The sequence below is a fragment of the Mus caroli genome, chromosome 9 (assembly GCF_900094665.2).
Source record: "Mus caroli chromosome 9, CAROLI_EIJ_v1.1, whole genome shotgun sequence".
In the NCBI taxonomy this organism is placed as follows: domain Eukaryota; kingdom Metazoa; phylum Chordata; class Mammalia; order Rodentia; family Muridae; genus Mus; species Mus caroli.
Window position 1 is genome coordinate 94,627,951 of NC_034578.1, and position 22,327 is coordinate 94,650,277.

The following is a 22,327-nucleotide window of genomic DNA, read 5'->3' on the forward strand; positions in this document are numbered from 1 at the left end:
TTATGTACAATCACGCCGAGTATCTAAAGACATTCTACCTTATGTACAAATACGCCGAGTATCTAAAGACATTCTACCTTACGTACACTCACGCCGAGGATCACACACAGGACAATGCAGAGCAAATGAGAAATGTCTAGTAAGATTTACTAGTGCCAGGGATGTAGCTTAGGTGACAGACTACTTGCCTAGCATGCACAGAGCCTCCAGTTTGATTGTCAGCACTGTGTATAAATTAAAATGAACATCTCTGTTTACCCTTTGCTCCTGTATCTTTAGTAGCACCCTGACACGGCATACAAGAACTACTTGCCAGCACAAGAAATGCCACAAGAAATGAAAATGAATTAACTTCATCCAGTCCCTTGTAAAAAGATGTGTGTGCATGCATGTGTGCTCACGTGTGTGCAGCGAGAGGAAGAGGCCTACACTGGGAAGTTTCCTCTTCCTCTTTCACTGTCCATTGTACTTTTAAAGATGAGTTCTCTGGGTAAGCTAGACCTTATTAATTCAGCTTGACTGGCCAGTAGCTCCAGGGATGCACCTCGGAAGAGTGATGCGCTCTCCTCTGAGGAGCCTCTACTCAGTATCTGGGCACTTCTGACTTTCTCTCTCCCAACATTCATGATGAAACTCAAATCCTTAATAAAATCTCCCTGCACTCGGGTGGTGGGGCCAGGTAGGTCTCTGGAGGCCAGCTTGGTATATAAAGTTCCAGGACAGCCAGGACTACAGAAAAACCCTGTCTCAAAAAAAACAAAAAACAAACAACAAAAACAAAAACCAAAAAAACCACAAAGCCGGGCAGTAGTGGCACACGCCTTTAATCCCAGCACTCGGGAGGCAGAGGCAGGTGGATTTCTGAGTTCGAGGCCAGCTTGGTCTATAGAGTGAATTCCAGGACAGCCACGGCTACACAGAGAAACTTTGTCTGGAAAAAAACTAAAAAAACTAAAAAAACAAACAAACAAAAAAACCAAAAAAACCTAAACCAAACCAAAACAAAACTTAAAAAAAAAAATCAAAAAATAGTGAGGAGCAAAAGTAGAAATAAAAACAGCTCTATATGGTGGAGAAGCAGCAGCGGCCAGCAGACCTGCTTAGTGCAGCAAGGCCTCCCAGGAGGAGCCCTGCATGGACACAACGCCCAACAGATAGGTATCAAGCGGGGCAGCACCACAGACTTGAAGACAAGTTCATAGCCCTGTCTATGTAATATGACACATGTTTACTCATTAAATAATCATATATGGGATTTAATTCTTTTTGACAGAGATTGAAGGTATAGCATTTAGTGTAAAGATTATCCTTGTATGATTCCAATGTTGGCTTCTCTGCCCTCATTTCACTTAGGACACCGGCATTGAAATGCTTATGTCAGGAACCTCCTGTCTCAAGTTTGTGTAAGCAGCACTTACCATTTATTCTTGGCCTTGTCAATAAAAAATACAATAAAAAAATCAGCCAATGACTGAGCAAAAGAGAGAATCGAGTGGAACTTCCATCAGCCGGGGAGGGGAAAGAGAGGAGAAAGGTAGATTCAGCCACAAGGAGGGAGAGGGGAGACATCATGGAAATACACCTGAAGCCCAGAAAGCCAGACCAATACTAAAATGCAAGTATCTCGAGGATTTTGCCTGGGAGGTAGCCCAATTAGCCTAGAGGATTAAAATAAATCAATGACTGCCCAGTATTGTGCAGTAAAGCTTCATTAAATAAATCTTGGTCTCTCTGTGTAATTACTGGGGTACTAGCTAAGATAAAGTATTAATTTACTGATTACATTTATAGTAATATTATTTGCTACAGTAGGTTGTCACATATTCCAGGCTGACCATTCAAATGCTGGTCCACCTTGCTCCAACTCCCCAGGCCTCTGCCATGGCTCCTCTGTTCCTTCCCATGAGAAACTCTCTCAGCATCACAAGCTTATCGGCAGGCAGGTCTCCAAACGCAACAAGCCTTCCTTCCATAATCATTGATCTTTTCTACCACACTAAGGATAGCATCAGCATCCATTTAGACACCTTTCACTTTCAATCCACCAAAAATTTATTAGAATGTATCTACAGTAGAATCTTAAATGAAGAATGGAATAACTCAATTACTGTTAAAAGCATATTTGCGCTGTGACCATGTTCTGGAAAAAACATGAATAAAAGTAATTTATAGTTGGATGCCAGGAATATTGGTGACTGTCAACCCCTAAATGACCTTTGATTTTACTTTCGCTATCTTTTAAATATTTCTAAATTAATATTCTAGGAAGCATTTAAAATGGTTAAAGACTTTTAAAACTGAAAACCTTATTTAGGACCAGTGTAATGAATAGTTCAGCAAAGGTAAAGGTGCGCTGATACCATTCCTGACCCCTAAGGCCCATCAGTGGAAGGAGAAAGTCCCATAAGTTGTCTTCTGAAATACAAACATATATGTGCAAACATACAATGGATAGACAGACGGACAGATGGACTGATGGAAGGACAGAAGGATAGATGGATGGATATTTTTAGAGGTAGTTTTTTTTCCTAAGGAACATGTTTGACTTCTGGTCTGCACCTGTGTGCACATACACAAACAAGTGCACATGTACACACACACCCATACACATACATGTACAGACACACAGAGAAAAGCAGACAGACAGACACATGTACAGAATGCAATAAATGAGGTTGAAGGTACAGTCTCTGTACTTGGATGCAAACAACAGAATCAAGAGATGGAAGAATTGAGCCCCAGTCTACTCACCTCAGGAAAACATCTGGAGCTAGACAGAGAGCAGTTAAGAGGACATCTGTTCTTACAGAAGACAGAGTCAAGTTCAGTTCCCAGCACCCATGGTCCTGGAACTCCAGCTCCAATGACCTGACACGTTCTCCTGGCCTCCACAGGCAGCTGCACTCATGTGCATACACCACACACAGTGAATTAAACATAAAATAAATCTGCCAGGTATAATGGCATATATCTTTAATCCCAGAACTTGGTGGGTAGAGGGAGGTAGATCTTTGTGAGTTCAAGGCTAGCCTACCCTACATAGCAAGTTCCAGGCCAACCACAGCTACACAGTGAGATCCTGTGCCAATAAATAAACCAATCTTTAAGAAGACTGTTCCTAAGCCGGGCAGTGGTGGCATATGGTAGATAAATCTACCTTTAATTCCAGCACTTGGGAGGCAGAGGCAGGTGGATTTCTGAGTTCGAGGCCAGCCTGGTCTACAGAGTGAGTTCCAGGACAACCAGAGCTACAGAGAAACCCTGTCTAAAAACAAAACAAAACAAAAAAGAAAAAGAAAAGAAGACTGGTCCATCTTTTTGGAGTTGGGGTGACAGAAAACATGAGGGAGGAAGCTAACAAGCTGTCTAGCTTCTGAATTCCTTGGCTCCAAAATTCCTGGCACTACCTGCTTTCTCTGTCCTGGAAGTCTAGTCACATTTTGATTTTGTCTTCTCCTACATCCTAGTACCTACAAATCACTAATTCTCCCATCTCATGTTTTTATATCTTATTTACTCTGTGTGTGCACAAATGTATGTGTGGGAGCATGCATACAGAATCAGTGGACGCTGACTCTCCTCTCTCATGTGAGTCACAAAGATGGAACTCAGGGAGCCAGGCTTGATAGCAAGTGTGTCGGCCTCATGCCCACCACAGCCTTTAGCCACCTGCTGTGACAGCTCACTCCAACACTTCCTAGGGGAGACTGCAACTTCATGACCTGTTTCCCAGCTAACACATATTTCAGCAGATATTTGCCTCACTTCACCAGAACTCCCCAAGCACCTATCTCCCCTCCTCTCACACTCTGAGACCAATCTAATTACTGTTTGCTCAGTCTAGGGCTGACGGAGCAGTGTCAAGTGAGAAGCTATTAATTAAGCACTGGGGGGGCCACTCTTTATCTCGCCCTCACTCATCAATACTACAGGCCTTTTACTCTCATAAGATGAGCCAGAGTCACAGTCAGTAAGTTACAAATGTTTCCAAAGCCTGTTAAACTATCTTTCTTAGAGAGGTTTTCTGTTACTTGATGGTATCTTGACATGACAGGATACCTTCTGTAATCAATTCAATTTAGAAGTTGTAGCATATTAGATCAATGAGACAGTATCTCATTATTAGTTGAGGTATTTTTTAAAATATTACAATCAAATTTATGTACCTAATATAAAAATCAGGTTTTGATCCTTAACAAGCAGAGACACAGCATTGTTAATAAAAGAATAAAGTCATTTGGGAGTGGTACACTGCAATGGGATAGCAGAGCTTGAAATCTGAAAATCAGATGTTTTCATGGCTCCTGAAGACAGCACACGTACATCTCCATAAAGGCATAAAGAGTGGGTACCATGGACCATCTGCTCACTGTAACCCCTAGTTAGGAACTCTGTGCCCAAGGAGGACTTTAAATCTACCCTGAACTCACAAAACTTTTATTTCCTTAATTACTCCCTTTTTAAAATAGATTTTTTGGGGGGCTGGTGAGATGGCTCAGACTGCTCTTCCGAAGATCCTGAGTTCAAATCCCAGTAACCAAATGGTGGCTCACAACCATCCGAAATAAGATCTAATGTCCTCTTCTGGTGTGTCTGAAGACAGCTGCAGTGTACTTATATATAATAATAAATAAATAAATCTCTGGGCTGGAGCAAGCAGGGACTGAGTGAGTGGGCCAACCCGAGTGAGCAGAGGTCCTAAATATTCAATTCCCAACAACCACATGAAGGCTCACAATCATCTATACAACTACATACATACATAAAATAAATAAATAAATCTTTTAAAAAATAGATTTTTCATATTTATTCATTTTACTTAATGCTTAGGTTAGGAGTATTTTGCCTGCATATATGTGAGGTGTCAGATCACTGGAATTGGAGCTAAAGATGGTGTCATCTACCATGTGAGTGCTGGGAACAGAACTCCGGTCCTTTATAAGAGCAGCCAGTGCCTTTAACCACCGAGCTACGTCTCCAGACCTCTTTATATTTTCTTTGAACTCCTGAGCTTCCTGCCTCCTTCCAAGTGCTGAGACCACAGTCATGCTCTACTCCACCCTGCAGAGCAGAGTGTCTTCCGCCTAATCCTACCGTAAGCCCAGCACAGACAGACAGACAGACAGACAGACAGACAGACACACACACACACACACACACACAGTTTTCAAAGGACACATGATATATTTGTTTGGAAAATTCAAATAAAATAAAACTACCACACAGCCGAGAGGCTTGCCTGGATCAGGCTGGGGTCTCCAAGAATGATTCCATTCCACTGCACTGCCAACCACACTAAATCTACCAAGGGAAAGACATGGCTTTACACATTACACTAATACACTAATTCACTTAGCATATCACCCAGCGTATCTGCTTCATAATGACTCACTAAACATACTTGTTTTCAACTGACAGTATCATCAACTGCTAGCTCATAAAAGACTGCGTTTATTTTATGACATTATGAATATCATAACTAAGTTTTCCCTTTGTTTGTTGGCCCATCAAGCAGTTAATCACATGCACACATGCATATCTACGTTTTCTTTAGAGACAGTGTCTCATGCAGCTCAGCCTGGCCGTGATGTTCTGCACAGAAGCATGACCGTGTGATCTTCTTCTTTTTTTTTGTTTTTTGAGACAGGGTTTCTCTGTGTAGCCCTGGCTGTCCTGCAACTCACTTTGTAGACCAAGCTGTCCTCGAACTCAGAAATCCGCCTGCCTCTGCCTCCCAAGTGCTGGGATTAAAGGCGTGACCACCACGCCCGACTCCGTATGATCTTCTTGTCCCCATGAGGTGAGAGGATTACATGTGCGCTCCATCATACCTGGTTATGCAGGGCTGGGGGTTGAACCCACCTTTGTGCATGGCAGGAAAGCTCTCTACCAACTGAGCTAAATCCCCACACCTACCAAAACTTTTGTTATTTGTAAACTGAATATTCTCATTATGTTTTAAAAAGTCAAAACATGAGAGTCCCACAAACTATTTCTGAAATGTGACTAGATAAATCACTAGTAAGGCACATGGAAGACAAGAATCGGTCACGTGGGGATTTATTATAGACATGGTATTTCTTACTCCTGTGTCCTTAAAATGTTATGTACTTGTTAGCTTCTATGCACGGAACTTAATTCAGAAATAGAATCCACTCAGTAAATGATGACTTTAACAATGAACGTTTTCCAAGGTTCTGTTGATGAAAGAGAGCCTGAGCTCTACAACCACACATGCTCTGTGATCTGCACGGTCACTACGAAATTAAAACAAGCACCCACCATATATGTGCTAAATAAATATTAATTAACAATAGCTTAAAAACAAAACAAGACAGAATGCCTATAATCTCAACACTCAGGACGCAGATGCAGGAGGGTCTCTGTGAATTTAGCCTGGTCTGCAGGGCAAATTCTACACCAACAAACTTCTGCATCCCCTGTACAGAGAGAGAGACACTGACTATAGCCTTAGGCCACAAGCCTTCTCCCCACTTCAGTGCAGCATTCAAGTTTCAGGTCTCAAAACTTCTGATCAATTGGAAATGAACTGAGGGGTCCCACAACCCTGCCTCCAAATCCAGTAATTCAGTGTAATGGGCCATGAACTACAGGAAGCAAAACCACTGGTTTATTTTAGTAGCTATTAAAAAGGACAGGGATGAACAGCTGATGATGTAGTGACCAACCCAGAGTCCATGTGAACTACGAGCTAAGAATTTTTGTTGTTTTTAAATTAAATTTAATTTTATATGTGTAGATGTTTTGCCTGCACATAAGTCTGTGTGTCCCTGGAATTAGAGTCACAAGTGGTTATTAGCTGCTATCTAGGTGTTGGAAATTGAACCCTGGCACTCTGGAACAGCAGGCAGTTTTCTTTCTTTTTTTTTTTAAGATTTATTTATTTATTTATTCATTTATTTATTTATTATATGTGTGTACACTGTAGCTGTCTTCAGACACTCCAGAAGAGGGCATCAGATTTTTGTTACAGGTGATTGTGAGCCACCATGTGGTTGCTGGGATTTGAACCCAAGACCTTTGGAAGAGCAGTTTGTGGGTGCTCTTAACCACTGAGCCATCGCACCAGCCCACAGGCAGTTTTCTTAACCACTGAGCCATCTCTCCAGCTACTATAGTTTTGTTTTTGAATTCATATGCATGAGTGTATTTCCTTGTATGTATGTAAGCACACTGTATGAATGTCAGGTGTTTGCAGAGGCCAAAAGACGGCACCAGACCCCCTGGAATGCAGTTAAGACAGTCATGAACTGCCATGTGGGGTCTGGGAACCAAAGCTGGGTCCTGTAAAAGAGCAGGTAGTCTCTTAACTGCTGCACCAACTCCACACCTACCTTGTTAGAGAAATTTGATTAAGAGTTCAAAGTAGGCATGAATAATTAATCACTGGCCACTGATCATTACGCTGGTCTCTAGTCTCTTGCCTCATCTTGTGGTCACCAGGTGAGACCAGGATTTAGCCCCCATTAGTGGTTCCTCTGATAACCAGCCCTTATCCTACAGCTATGTAGGGTTAGGGGTTTTTAAGCTACCGGTAAACTCATTAATTTAAAAACAAAATCAACAGAACAAGATGAAACTCTTCAACCACTACACAGACACGAAGAGTTTTGGAATTTCTCTCAGAACTAGGGACTGGGTCAATTTGTATACTAAAAGATCTTCCAGTCAGATACAGTGATGCTCTCATGATTCCAGCACTTGACATGTGACAGAGGGAAGAGAGAGAGTTCAAAGCCAGCCTGAGCTACATGATGTCCTACCCTCACACTGCCCAACTTGCTCACCATAATTAGGATTCTCCTGTTGTTCAGGAAATGACATGGGCTTTGCAAGCTCAGTGCCAGAGATCACATATTAATTTGTTACATCACAATCTGTCAAGGGAAGCTTTGTTCTGACTTAGAGAGGAAAACTACCCAGGCATGTGGTGGTGTTGATGATGGGTACATTAAATGTGCAAACTCACCACACAAAGTATTTAGTGTCCCAAACAATAAAGAAGGAAGACAAACGGATAGAGCTTATCTTTCTACTTACACATATTTTAATTGATTAGGATTGCCACATCACAAGGCTAGGAGGTATTGTGATGAATGCCTACATGTAATGCAGAATACGCCTGTGTCAGGTTAGGGTAGCACAGCCAGCCTCTGGAATCTGTGCGCTGAGACCCTTTGCCAATATGAAAGGGTTTCCCGTGATTACTTCTTCAGGTAGCATGTGTTTCTGAATTGTACCCTTCTCTTTCCTTCCTGAGACCCAGACTATGATCCTGTCAGACCTCCTGGAACTGCCTCACTCGTGGGTCCTTGAAACCCACAGCACTCTGCACATCACTCTTGGTTCTCCTCTTTAAGTTCACTAACATTTCCTTCTTGACACCATTCTGCAACCAAATTAGTTAATTTATATATAATAGACTGTAATCTTTAGGTTTGGGATTTTTGGCTTGTTTCCAATATCCCAGGGTAGTCTAGAATTCAACTTACTATATGCATTAGAAGATGACCTTCAATTCTCGATTTATCTGCCTCTACCCCCCAAGTGCTAGGATTATAGACAAGAGCCACCATGCCTCTTAGCTTCTGGATTCCAGTTTTTGTTTGTTTTGGAGAGATGTTAGGCTATATAGCCCAGGCTGGCCTGGATATCATCCTGCCTCATCTCTCAAGTAATATAAGTGTGTCATCATACAGGTTTAGCTTTGGTTTCTCAGCTGAGTCTTTCTTCCTTTACATATTCTGTCTCTGTGACACCTGCATCACGTCAGCATTCCATTTGATGACTGTCACTGTCCATACAACCTGGAGTTTTCTTAGTTTTTTGTACGCCAACTGCTTCTGAATTGTACCTCAGACAGTCTATTAGTAATGAAATACTGGATTGGGTGCACACCCAATGCGGAGCCCTGCCTTTTTATCTGAGGTACCTCAATGAGCCTTCTCAGTCAGTTACAGCTCCAGTACCTTCAGTGCTTGTGTAGGGCTACTGTGCATGTGCACATAGCAACCAGTCTGAGAATGAAGGCAGAGGTCCTCACATGCACAGTCAAGGAATAAGATGAACAGCATATGAAAGTTAACTGTACTTTCCAAACTCTGCTTATTCTGTAATCTTACAAGTAATTTACTGTAACTCCAAGATCTTTCTCATCCAACCAGAAAGTTGGGGTTTTATACATGTGTACTTTGTGTAAGCTACACTAAGCATTTTCTGTTCACAAGAAGCAGGGAGAAAGGGGTGTAATGATGTCCCATACTCTTGGGATTACAACACCTCTAATGGAAAGAAAACTAGCTTTAGATTTAGGATTCAGCCCATCCTGAAAGCTAACCCAGATACTGCTGCCACTGCTGCCTAGTTAGACACTAAAGTAAATGAGAAGAAACTAACAGAGCTGGCCAATGGCTCAGGGGGTAAAGCGCTTCCCACAGAGGAAGGAGAGAACCTACCAATTTCCCAGTTATCCTGACCTCCACACAAACACCAAGTGACTACACTCAAATACGCAAAATAGATAAAAGAAAAAAATTAATTTAATAGAGAAAAATAACAAGGAGACTGAAGCTAAGGTCTTTCCAACTAGGGTAGCTCCTGGCTTCTCTCTAAGCTTCAACTGCCTAATGTGATCTTCTGTACCATGAGCAAGTGAACTAAGGCATGTGCTGATTTCATGGCAGCACATGCCTACATAAGACATACATGTCTGGCAACATGTGTACATAAGACACACATATGTGTGGCAGCATATGCCTATAACCCCAGCATTTGGGAGACAGGAGGATCAAAAGTCTGAGGTCATCCTTGGCTGTGAGTGAGGTTGAAATGAGCCTGGACCACATGAGACACTATCACAAAAAACAAACAAAGCTATGTACACACAAAAGATGAAAAAACACAGAACTGGGCCACGACTGAGCAGGAAGCTGGAGCACAGAGTGCAGTGAATCATCCCGGAGCAGCTCGAGAGGACTGCACTCTGGGGATTACATGTGCTACTCCAAAGAACTGACGTCACAGAAGGACACTCTCTTCATTGAGCCTGGCCTAGCTGGTGATTCTTTAAAGGGATTCTACAGCTCAAACGACTCCTCAGGCTGAGAGGACGCACTGCTTTTCCAGAAGGCCAGCCTTGGTTCCTAGCACCTGAAAAGGGCGGCGCATAACCACCTCTTCAGGTCTCCTTGGGCACCTACATACATACCAGGGCTTACACATACTCGCATGAGCATGTGACATTTGCTCGCTCACTCGCGTGCACACACATGCGTGCACAAACACACACACACACAAATAAGTGGTGGCTATATTCTGGTCTACAAAGTGAGTTCCAGAACAGCCAAAGCTGATGAGACAGAGTGAAACCCTGTCTCAAAGCCAAACAAACAAAAATAGGAAAGTTTGGGGGAGCATCCTGTAGATCAGTAGGTACTTCGCCGAAAGATAAAAATTACCAAAATGGGCACAAAAAAAATATACAAAATTTTACTACTTACATAGCCTGAAGAAACTTAGAAAATTTAAAATTTCTAAATTAACTTGTGACAATATGTATATGTGTGTGTATGCATGTACATAAACAAATGTTTTAAATTTTCGTATTACATGTGTTTCTTTATGCATTTACTTTGTACGTATGCATGCATTCGTGCAGGCCAGAGGGAAGCCTACAGGAGTCAGTTCTCTCCTGCCCACACATACATGGGCTCTGGGAGTCAAGCTCAAGTCGAGTGGCAAAGGCAGTCATCTGCTGAGACATCTAGCCCACCCCTTTTATTTGTTGTTAAGTGTTAAAGATGAAATTTTGTTAATTATGTGTTTGTCTCATGAGCGTGTTGAGTGTGGGAAGCTATGGAGAACAAAGGTGTCAGATCCCCTAGGAGCCAGAGTTACAGGCCAATGTGAACACAGCCGCTCAGTGTTGCTGCTGGGAATGGAACTCTCTAGCCCAGTCCAGTTTTCTTTTCTTTCTTTGGTTTGCCTAGAACTTGCTATGAGACCAGGCTGGCCTCCAACTCATACAGATCCTCCTGCCTCTGTCTACCAAGTGCTGGGATTAAGGAAATATAACAGCAAACCAAGACTTTTTTCCCTTTTCCCTTCTTTTCCCTTCTTTTCCCTTCTTTTCCCTTCTTTTCCCTTCTTTTCCCTTTCCTTTCCTTTCCTTTCCTTTCCTTTCCTTGACAAGTTTTCTCTGTGTAGCCCTGGCTATCTGAGAAACTCAATCAAGACCAAACTGGTCTCAATGCACAGAGATCTGCCTGCCTTTGCCTTCCCAGTGCTGGGATTAAAGGCGTGTGCTACCACCACCCTTCCCACAAAGAAAAATCAAGGATGAGATAGTCTGAAGTAAATTCTCTCAAACATTTAAGCAAGAAAAATTACCACACATTACTTTATTGAGAAAACAGACAAGGTAGGTGGGATGGAAAGATGGGTCCGTGGGTAAGAGCACTTGCTGCAGTTCCAAAGGACTTGAATTACATCATCAGCACCCAAGCAGGGTGGCTCACCATGGCCTGTAACTCCAGCTCCAAGGGGTTCAATACCTCTGGTCTCTTAGAGAGCTGGGACACATGTGACATCATACATACATATATTTAAATTTTTTTTTAAAAATTTATGGCTATGATGGTGTATGCCTTTAATCCCAATACTCAAGAGGCAACGGGAAGAGAATCTCTAAGTTTGAAGCCAACTAGGTCAACAGATGGATGGAGTTCTAGTACAGCCAGAGCTCACAGAGAAACCCTAACTTAAAAAAACAAAAACAAGCAAACAAAACAACAAAATTAAAGAAAAGAAAATAGACAAGGAAGAATTCTCCCTCCACTTTATGCATCTGACCATTGTCGACCCATGTACAAAGCAATTCCTACTCACCCACCCATCTGTCCACTTATCCTCGTACCTGCACACGCCAGGCAGGTCATTCCATTGAACTCCAGCCCAGCCCTTTTCACACCATCTGGGCCAACACTATCCTGATACAAATGAGAGGCACTGCACGTCAGAAAGTAAGTCAGTCAGGTAATACATGCTTCTAATTAATGGTGAGGCTGTAAGAGGTGGGAAGACTTCTGCAAGTTCCTGTGTTACAGTGTAAGACTCCTGCCTGGCCCAGCCTCCAAAAGAAAAAATGTTGTCCAGTAGTTTTCATGAGCAAAAATGAAAACCTACAGACTAACTATTAAGTCTTGTAACTTGTAAAGACATGTTCTTCTCATGCCATACGACTGGGACTGAAACGCTGACTCTCTGGGGTCTTTAGCCAGACTTCAGACACGATCGTGTTCATGAGTCGTGAACATTGTGGGGTTCTCAGCCTTTCTGACTTGGACAAGAACTAAACCACTGGCTCCCTTGTGTCTTCAGCTTGTCAACTTTGCAGATCCTGACGTGCCATTGTATACTTCCAAAACCATTCAAGACAGATCTTCCTAGTAAGTCGCCAAATACATCTGTGTGTTCTGATGTATCTATGATACATGTCAATAGTCACATGCAAGCATGCACGGTGATCCTCTCTTAGCCGTTGTTACAGGAAACCCTCGGGCATTCACACACCTGCCTCTTCTGTTTGTAATGCACATCTCAGCCAAGGGAGTCAGAAAAGAAAAGGCTGGGAAAGATGCAAAGTGTTGCTCTTTTGTTTTTTACTTTTTATTAACACGGGCTAGAGCACCTAACCTTTCTAGCAATCTGCATCTGCAGGAAATATGTCATTGCTTCTCTTTAACTTATTCTATGATATCATGAGATGGGAGGACAAGAGAATCAGACAGACAGGGGGGTGGGGTAGGTGGGGAAACACATATTAAGTAGCATGTCATTTCTTCTCTCCACAACCAATCTCCAGCTGATGGAAAACAACAAAGCTGTGAACCTAAGATGCTAAGGACTCATTCTTCCACTAACAAAGAAGTGGTGGATAATGTGCTGCAGAAAAATAAAACACATACTGAACGCTTGATTAATCTTCTGGAAGAAGAAACTGAATGAAAGAAAAGAGCTGTCACTATTAAATAATAAGAAAGAACCACAAAAGCAGCAAAGAACTGGGCCAGCAAGATGGCTCAGCGGGCAGTGGTGTCTGCGGCTAAGCACAATGACCTCTGGGATCCACGGTGGAAGGAGAAAAGCAATGTGTGACCAAGTCACCCTCTGACTTCACACACATGCCATGGTGCAGGTGTGTGTGCACTGACACACATGATCGGTAAATAAAGTGTAGTAAAGTTTTAAAGAAATAACGACCTGCTCAGCAATGGGGGCTTGCTCACTGTATGCAAGGCCCAGGATCAACCCCCAACAGAGGCAGAAAACAACCAATACCAAAATCAAGAACTGATAAAAGTTTTGGAAGTCACACAGTAGCCTCAGAGGGGAGGAGCAAGGATACAGCCCCACCTGTACATACATACATTCTGTATCTGTAAGGAAACTCCTGAAGGACCTGACTATACAAACTCTGTCCACATGTCCTTCCAGAGTGCCTTAAATTCTTGGTCCTCCTGTAAGGGCTGGGATTATAGGCCCACAACACCACATTCTACCACTATGTTTGGTTTCTGCTTTTAAGAATGAAACCCTTTAAGGAACTCTACTGACTATTTGCTAATCCACAGGAATGTCTAAGATGTACTTAAAGATGAATAAAATAAATTATTCATTAGCAACACTCAAGAGACAAAGCAAACACACCCCACTCTTGCTGCCTATCCTGTGTGGGTTTTGCATCAGCTTAAACACAAAGGACAGTGACAAGGCTTGAGTTAAACTTCCTCCTGATGGCAAGAAGGTGACAAGGGAAGATGAACATCTTCTCTCTCCATCCTTACAATGCTGTGTTGTAAGTCATGAGACACTTTTTTACAAAAGTTTTTGTTTCTGTGCATGTGGGTGGTTATGTGTGTATGCACATATGTACATGTGTGAACTCACACATGCTCATGTATGTGCCTATGTGAATTCAAGCACACCATGAATACACAGGAGTCCACAGAAGTCAGAGAGTGTATTGGGTAATCTAGAACTAGAGTTACAGGTGGTTGTTAGCTGCTGAATCTGGGTCCTCTGACACTGAGCCATCTCTCTTATCCTGTGACATACTTTTTAAATTGGAGAAACAATCAAAGCAGGGTATGGTGGCCTATGCCTATAATCCCAGTGCCTGGCAGGTAGGAGGCCGAAGAATAGTAGGAGTCCAAGCAAGGTTATCTTTTTTGCAAGAATAAGTTTTAGGCCAACCTGACCTACATGAGAGCCTGTCTCAAAAAAATAGGGGGTGGGGGTGGGGGGAAGAAAAGCAGACTCTAGGAGGACAGCCAGGATTACACGCAAAAACTGTCTTTAAAAAGAGGAAGAAAAGCTGGGCAGTGGTGGCACATAATTTTAATCCCAGCATTTGGGAGGCAGAGGCAGGCAGATTTCTGAGTTCAAGGCCAGCCTGGTCTACAGAGTTACTTCCAGGACAGCCAGGGCTATACAGAGAAACCCTGTCTCAAAAAACAAAAAACAAAACAAAACAAAAAAGCAAAACAGATCCAATGCTCAATAGTTTTACAACAAGCTGCCAGACTCTTACAAATGATATCATAGAGTTCATGAATTATACAAATAAGTACTCAAGATCATTCAACTCTTACAAAAGTACTCACTTTCACAGTTTCTTCTGTATTAAGCTTATTTCCTTTTACCAAGATAATTTGGAAAGGGTTGTTGTTGTCCCAGATATGCTGCAAAAGAACAAAATAAACACAGAGACGTTCAGTGGAAGGCGTGACAAAGACATGACAGCTGGGGGGCTACGCATGCCACCCTGACCAAAACTACAGTCATCTGAGGAAGAAACCTCAGTCAGGAAAATGTTTCCATAGGATCTGGCTGTAGGCAAGCCTGTGGTGCTTTTTCTAGATTGCTGTAGAAAGGTCCAGGCCATTGTAGGTAGTGCTGCCCCTGGGCTGGTGGCCATGGATTCTACAGGAAGGCAGGCTGAGCAAGCCATGGGGAGTAAGAACCCCTTCATGGACAGCATCAGCTCCTGCCCGCAGGTTCCTACATAGTGTTGAGTTCCCCAGTGAACTATGACTCAGGATATGTAAGTGAAGTGAGGGAGAGGCAGGCAGAGGGCAGGGGGACGTGTTAGAACCCATCTGTAGTTCCAGAACACAGGAAACTGAGACAGGATGATTATGATTGCCTTGGGTCTAAACGAGTTCCATGCCGCCAGCCTGAACCTACAATGGAACACAGGTTTTAACTGCCATAGTCACCCCAAAACTGTCCTAAAAGGTTAAGCTGATAGAAATGAAATATGCTGGGCTGGAAAGCTGGCTCAGTGGTTAAGAGCACTGACTGCTCTTCCAGAGGTTCAATTCCCAGCAACCCATGATGGCTCACAACCACCTCTAATGAGATCTGATGCCCCCTTCTGGTGTCTGAAGACAGTGACAGTGTACTCATATACATAAAATAAATAAAAATCTTTTACAAAAAGAAAAAGAAAAGAAATGAGATACACTGCTGGGGATTTCTAAGCCTCAAGTTGGCAACCAGAGCACAAGCAAGACTGAGAAAAAGAAACAACATAGAAATAGACTGCCTATTCAGATATCTTGTGTTCTGTGTCTCAAGCTGATAAAGTATAATGTCTAACCTGATAGTATTTGGTGAGGGGGGCACTAAAAATACCATGCAGGAGAAGGCTATTTTTCAAGTAAATGGTGATGAGCTTTTGGCAAAGATGTTGATTTTCACAGAAGGAGAAGTGAGCAAAGGAAACAGGTCTGAGACTGAGCACACAACTGAAAATCACATGGTTTGGGGGTTACCAAAGGCCGACACAGGAAACTTACAGAAATAACTCGTGTTTTCTTTGGTGGTAAAGGGAGAGGAAGGTTGGATGAGTTTCGGTTGATGGCAGCCTCTATGGCAATCATTTCTTGTTCATACATTTTCTTGATCTTACAACATTCCACAAGGATGAAGTGGGGCAGGGTTCTATTCATCACACAATTCCGGATGTACTGTAGTAGCAAGAGAGGCGAGGGTAGAGATTTATAGGCATCATTTAAATCAACAAAGAAAATTAATATGAACAGCACTACATTACATGTACAGTATAGGTATATGTTACTCAACTTAGTATCAAGAATATAATCATTTAAAGTCACAACACAGGAAATCTGGAGAGGCAGCAGCCCCTGGATGCTCCAGGGAATCCTGCAACCACCTCTGGCCTCTGTAGGCACTACATATGCATGGTGCACATACGTTCACGAGGGCAAAACTCCCATACACATAATATAATAATAAATGTAAAAGTACTACAACACAGGAGTCGGTGAGCTGGCTCAGCAGGGAAAGGCACTAGTCACCATGTCACCAAGTCTGATGACTCATGTTCAGCCCTGACCTATGGTAGCAGGAGAGAAACTACTCCCAAAAGTTGTTCCCTGACCTCCATAAGCACACTCTGGTGCACACAACTACACACAGAACAAGTGAAAGCGTTATAAAGTCACAGCACAGCACAGCACAGCACGCTGATGCATCCTTGTGGTGTACTGCTAGGAAACTAAACCCAGGGGCCACAAGCTTGAGGTCAGCGTAAGGAAACAGTAGCTCAGCTCAGTATGAGCAAGAGGCCCTGTCTCTGAAGACTACGGACCAAGGATGGAATTCAGATCATTGCTCAGTATGAGCAAGAGGCCCTGTCTCTGAAGACTACGGACCAAGGATGGAATTCAGATCATTGCCTAGCAGGTGCAAGAGACCCTGTCCAATTGTTATCATCAAACAAGCCATCAACAGCAAAAACCCACATAAAACAGCCACTGTTAACTGAGTACCCAATTACCTAGGAATGGAGAGAGATACTTACATTGTGGTTATTCTTAATAATAGTCTTCAAGAGACCAAGTTCCATTTCACAGGTTGTGGCCATGAAAAGCAGAAGGGCTAACTTACACACCTCGTATCTCTTAGACCCAAATATGAATCTATATATAAATCTATATATCTGATGCCCAAGTTACATGCTGGCCAATCAGCCAGGAATGGCTTACGTGGTTCACTCCAGAGGATGCTTGACGTGGCCCTTTTGCAGCACAGGATTCTAGGCAAGCACTACCAGCAGTTTACCCAGGAAAGACCTTCCGGTCTTTCAGTCTAATGTTTTATTTTCATAAAACCAGGAGGCTCCACAAAAGATAAATTAAAAAACAAACAAAGATCCATTCCTACTTTTAAGATTACAAATATATATGTATAAATCTCATGAATTTCTGAAAATAAACTCCTTCTATAGATCCAACGCTTGATCCAGCTTGCTCTGTGCTAGCCTGATGGAGGATGTCTTGTACAAGACGACAGACCGGGAGGAGAAGAAGGGCCTCCAGGTTGCTCACCTCAAACTTTTGCTTTCTTCCTGCTCAGCCAGAGCTCAATTGCTCGCTACCCCAAAGCTGTGCACATAAGCTGTCCTATCCTAGGTCTCCTCCTGAACAAGAGGACACGCCACAACCTTAGCAGACAAGACAGTATAAAATTCTGTTACCTGTTAAATGCATCTCAACCTGTTTTCTCTTTGGACACTTGAAATAAGGGATCGAATAGCCTGGTCTGGTTGTTGACTCCAGACCTCTTGCCTCTGCCTCTCCACTGCTAGGAGCATGAACACACTGCTACACCTGGCTTCAAAACTTTCTTTTCATACAGACATCACTCAATATGTGGCCCCTCCACACTCCTGACAAGAGCTAACTCATGTGTGTAGCTCAATAGCTGGAGGCTGGAGCAGGATTATATCCCTGTGGGCTATAGAGTGGAACCTTGGTCTCAAAAACCTAACACTACCACAAAATGGAACAGAATCCAACCAACCAACCAACCAACCAACTAACCCACCTACCCTAGGCTTTAAACTGTTCTACTGATCTGTATGTAGCTTGGCCCCTTTTCAGTTACTGCTCCTATAACAACCACCTTTCAGTTTCCAAATCAATACAGTATTTTTTAAGTTCCTTGATGACAAACCCAAACCTTCTGGTGAAGAAATCTCGAGGTAATAAGATAGTGGGAAAAGCACATGCTCAAATTACAGAAGGGCCTGGGCTCAATACCCAGAAACAACAACAGAAACAAAAAACTAAAAGAATCCTTTTCTTTTTAAAAGGTATTATTAGTGTGTGTGTGTGTGTGTGTGTGTGTGTGTGTGTGTGTGTGTGTGCGCGCGCGCGCGCATGTCTGTGTGCGTGTGTGTAATGCATGTGTGGGGGCTGTGGAGGTGAGAGGACAACTCAGTGGAGTCCGTCCTTTCTGTCCACCTTTTCAGCAGTTCCTGGGAACAGACTCAATCTCAGCAGGGCTCAGTAATCACCTTTACTGCTAAGTCGCCCTTTAAAAACCTTTACTTTTTCTATGAGATGCTTGTAAGTATCTATTTCAACAAGTAGGGTTGTTGGTTTTTTTTTACACTTCCTCCAGAATATAACTCTCAAATATGTTTATAAAAAACTAATAAGCAGCTATACATAACACAGTTAGAATCCCATGCTGCAGGAAAATAATGTGAAGCACTGAACTAACCCACTAGCAGAGTGCAAGAACGCAGACAAACTCACACGTGCAATCACTGTCCAAAGCAAACAGAACTGCGAGGAAAAAGAGACTTGCCAAAACTTTAGTAAGGATCACCTAGGAGCAGGGTCCAGTAACAGATGTTTATTATATAATTCTGTAAAGTTTTCTGTAGGTTCCAAATGGTCAGTCAGCTACAGGCACTTCCTTAAAGATCTGGAAGGTAAAGGTGTCTATGTACACAGTCAGTCACTATACATACCTGAAACTGAATTAGTGGATGATCGCCAAACACATACTCCACTCTCCCACTGACCTGTAACACATAGTCACAGGGGCTAGCTTCATCTTCCTTCCCACGAATAGTGAGGCGTTTCTGAATTGCCAATTCATTTATTTTTATAGGATTCAAATTGGGAGACACTTGAAAACTAAATACATCCTAAAAAGAGGGAAGGCAGAAAGTGTGATACATTTTATATTTGCCGGGAAAACACAAGTGTGCTCAAATGTTCTATATGCTAAACATTTACACACTGATAATTTAGAAGTAACGTTATTGCATTCTGAGAATCACAGCTCCGCTCCGAAGGTAAGATTACTATTCAGCTAAAGTTGCTGGGTATAGTGGCATTCTCCTATAGTCCCGGAGTTTAGGCAGTAGAGCCAGAGGCTCAGGAGTTCTGGGCCAGCCTGAATACTTTGGATACTAGGCTTATTCTTTGGTTTGGAGTCTTTGCTAATAGAAATATTTACTGGTCATTTAAAAAATATATTACCCGAGGAGACTCCGAGTTTTATGAAAATAAAACAAATGTGATATATATAACATTTTTTTCTTTATGCAAACATATTATTTAAATGTCATAATCATTTGTTTTGTTTCTAAAAACCCAAACCAAAAATTAGCTGAAGTTTACTCTCAGATAATAGGTCAATGGATAGTGTCCAATTAATTATTACAAAACCTGGGATCCTGGTAAAGCTCCGCAGCAGCCCACAGGCCTACCATGATGGCCTGGCTTGTTATTGTCGTTGGTTTGTTTTGCTTTCAGTTTTGGAGACAGGGTTTCTGTGTGTGGCCCTGGCTGTCCTAGTTTTCACTCTGTAATCCAGGGTAGTCCCGAACTCAGAGATGTGCCTGTTTCTGACTCTGGAATAACAGGTGTACACTCCTGTGCCATGGCCTAGGCTTGATGCCCAGCAGAGACAAAAAAAGCATGTGCTGGTATGAAAAGATCCATACCTTATTGCTGATTAACCTATCAATTAATGATTTCTGTCCAACTGTGGGGACAGGAAGGGGAAGAAAAGTGCTAGGGTTTGAACCTATGGCCTTGTGTGTAAACATTCTACTTCTGAGCTACACAAGCAAACACCATCAAATAAAACAACAGTGGAGTTTCAGTCCAAGTGTCTGCCTGGCAGATGTCATGCCATGGATTCAAACCCCAATGCTGTATAAACCAAGCTAGGATGTACCCCTGTATGCCAGCAATAGGGACAGAAGACAGGATCAAATGTTAAAGGCCATTTCATGGGACCTGACAAAGAGGAGGGGGAGGGGGTGGGGGAGGGGAAGGGGAAGGGGAGAGGGGAGAGGAGAAAAATCATGTAACTAGGCTTCCCCCCGTCCCCCATTTAAAGCATCTCTTTTAGAAGCCAGAGAGCAGTTTCAGCAGTGGCGAGCACTGGCTGCTTCTCAGAAGAACCTGGGTTCAATTTCCAGCACCCACATGGCAGGCAGCTCACAACCGTCTGTAACTCCAGTTCTAAAGGATCCAAAGCTATCTGGCCTCTGTGGACCACAGGCATGGAAGTAGTACACATATATGTAGGGAAAACACTCCTACACACACAGTAAAGTGAAAATCAAACGCCTCTTTCAATGTTTTCTTTCTTTTACAACTTTAAAAGGCAATTAAGTGGTTTGACAACTCTAAAAATGACAACTCTAAAACACTATTGTAACACGTCAAGAACTTTTGTACAAAGGCTATCACAATCCCACACAATTACAAACTAAGTCTATTGACTCTGCAAGTTTTCTTTCTTTGCAGTAGTGCTTTCTAAGCAAGAAGCACTTCTAAGAATGCAGTGGTAGTCAGATAAAATCAGAGGCTCATTACAAGATAATACAAATATTATATCAAACACTACCTGGCTATTTTCAAAGTGCACAGCCACAACCAGCTTTCCTCCATAAAGTTTATCTTCCAAGTTCTCCAGGACGGACGGCTCGTGCTCAGGCGGATACGTGTGCTTTAGCCAGTCGATCCAAGACAACCCCACCAGAGACTGAATCTTGGCCTCACTGAATTTGCGCATTTTTCTTCTAAATTCATTTACTTCGGGATCCTTCAAGGCATCAAACTCATGAAGACCTAAAGAAATTTTGTGAATGTTACATTTTTCATAGTTAAAAATAGTTAAAAAAAAAAAAAAAGAACACAAAATATCTTCAATACAAACTAACTTGGATTTTGTCTTTTACCAAGCAGATAAAACTAGGCAGGAAACTACCATGAAAGATGACAAACTAACACAGATAAAATGGGTCTCACATATAAAATATACATGCTGTTGAATCTCTGGAACACACAAATTTAAAACATTATGGAGAAATATAGGTGGGTTATTAATCTTACAACCATCAAAACTGGGATTGAAGGTGCACACCTGTAATACTGAGAAAATTTGGGAGTGGAGGCAGGAGAGCCACTACCAGTTTCAGACACTCATGAACATAGTTATGGCATACTGCACTCACAAAAGTAAAAATGTAATAATAAAAAATGAAATTCATAATACACAATCTTAAACCACATTATAAAAGAGCCATAGATTTTCCTGGACAGTCTTACACCTGTAAAAAAAAATTACTATAAATTAGCTATGAATGTTTTAGCAGAAACATTTGGACACCACCCCCACCACCCCCAGCAGGCATGTGTAAACAGCCACATATGCCCCAGGATAGCGATGAATGTGATCCAACACAAAACATTATGAAGAGCTGGGGGAGGAGGTAACTTGTGCATGGTTTGTGAGCAAGAATTCTGCAGGTGATAACATCTTGCCGCCTACAATGGGAGCTTCTTAGAGTGCACTGTTAACACTCTTCTACTCGTGGATAATAGATTAACAGGGGAGGAGAGAGAAAGGAGTATCCACCAGCAAAAAACCAGCCTCCTCACTATGTCTGCTCCACCTCTTTCTATGGGCTATGCGGGTGTGGGGGAATATTCGAGACAGGGTTTTACCACAGCCTAGGCTGCTCTCAAATTCAAATTGAAGGCAGTCCTTATATCTTGGCCTGCCTGCTAAGACTGCTGGATGCACTACCATACCCAGCTCTAAAATACCTTCTACATGTCTTCAAAGTGTCTACCTGTCTGTTTCTGCAGCCATTAACTCAATCCTAGTCCTCAGCATCTCTCCCTCGGGTGATGTCACACATTTCCCACAGATTCCTTAGTTGAAAACTTTTAAAAAGTTATATGTTTATTCATTTAGTGAAAGGGTACAGACACATGTACACACACACACACGTTAAAAGGCGGTCTGTGGAAGCCACTACCTCCTTCAACCATGTGGGTCCTGGGAATTTACCTCAGACTGTGAGACTTAATCTCTAGTGTCTTCACCCAGTGGCTGGCCTTGCCAGCCTAATCTCTCTAATCTTAGTCTGCACAAGTTTTCTAAAATACAAATCTGATCA

General features: G+C 42.4%; 1 protein-coding gene across 2 annotated transcripts in view; it reads right to left on the reverse strand.

The window, feature by feature from the left end:
• Pik3cb (phosphatidylinositol-4,5-bisphosphate 3-kinase catalytic subunit beta) overlaps positions 1 to 22,327 on the reverse strand; it is a 104,077-nt gene that overhangs the window by 36,671 nt on the left and 45,079 nt on the right. For both annotated transcript variants that reach the window (XM_021171807.1, XM_029481349.1), the window contains exons 5-8: positions 20,767 to 20,990; positions 18,869 to 19,048; positions 15,882 to 16,052; positions 14,685 to 14,762 (exon numbers count right to left, since the gene is read on the reverse strand). In XM_021171807.1, coding sequence (XP_021027466.1) covers positions 14,685 to 14,762; positions 15,882 to 16,052; positions 18,869 to 19,048; positions 20,767 to 20,990 — 653 coding nt within the window. The remainder of the gene's footprint in view (positions 1 to 14,684; positions 14,763 to 15,881; positions 16,053 to 18,868; positions 19,049 to 20,766; positions 20,991 to 22,327) is intronic.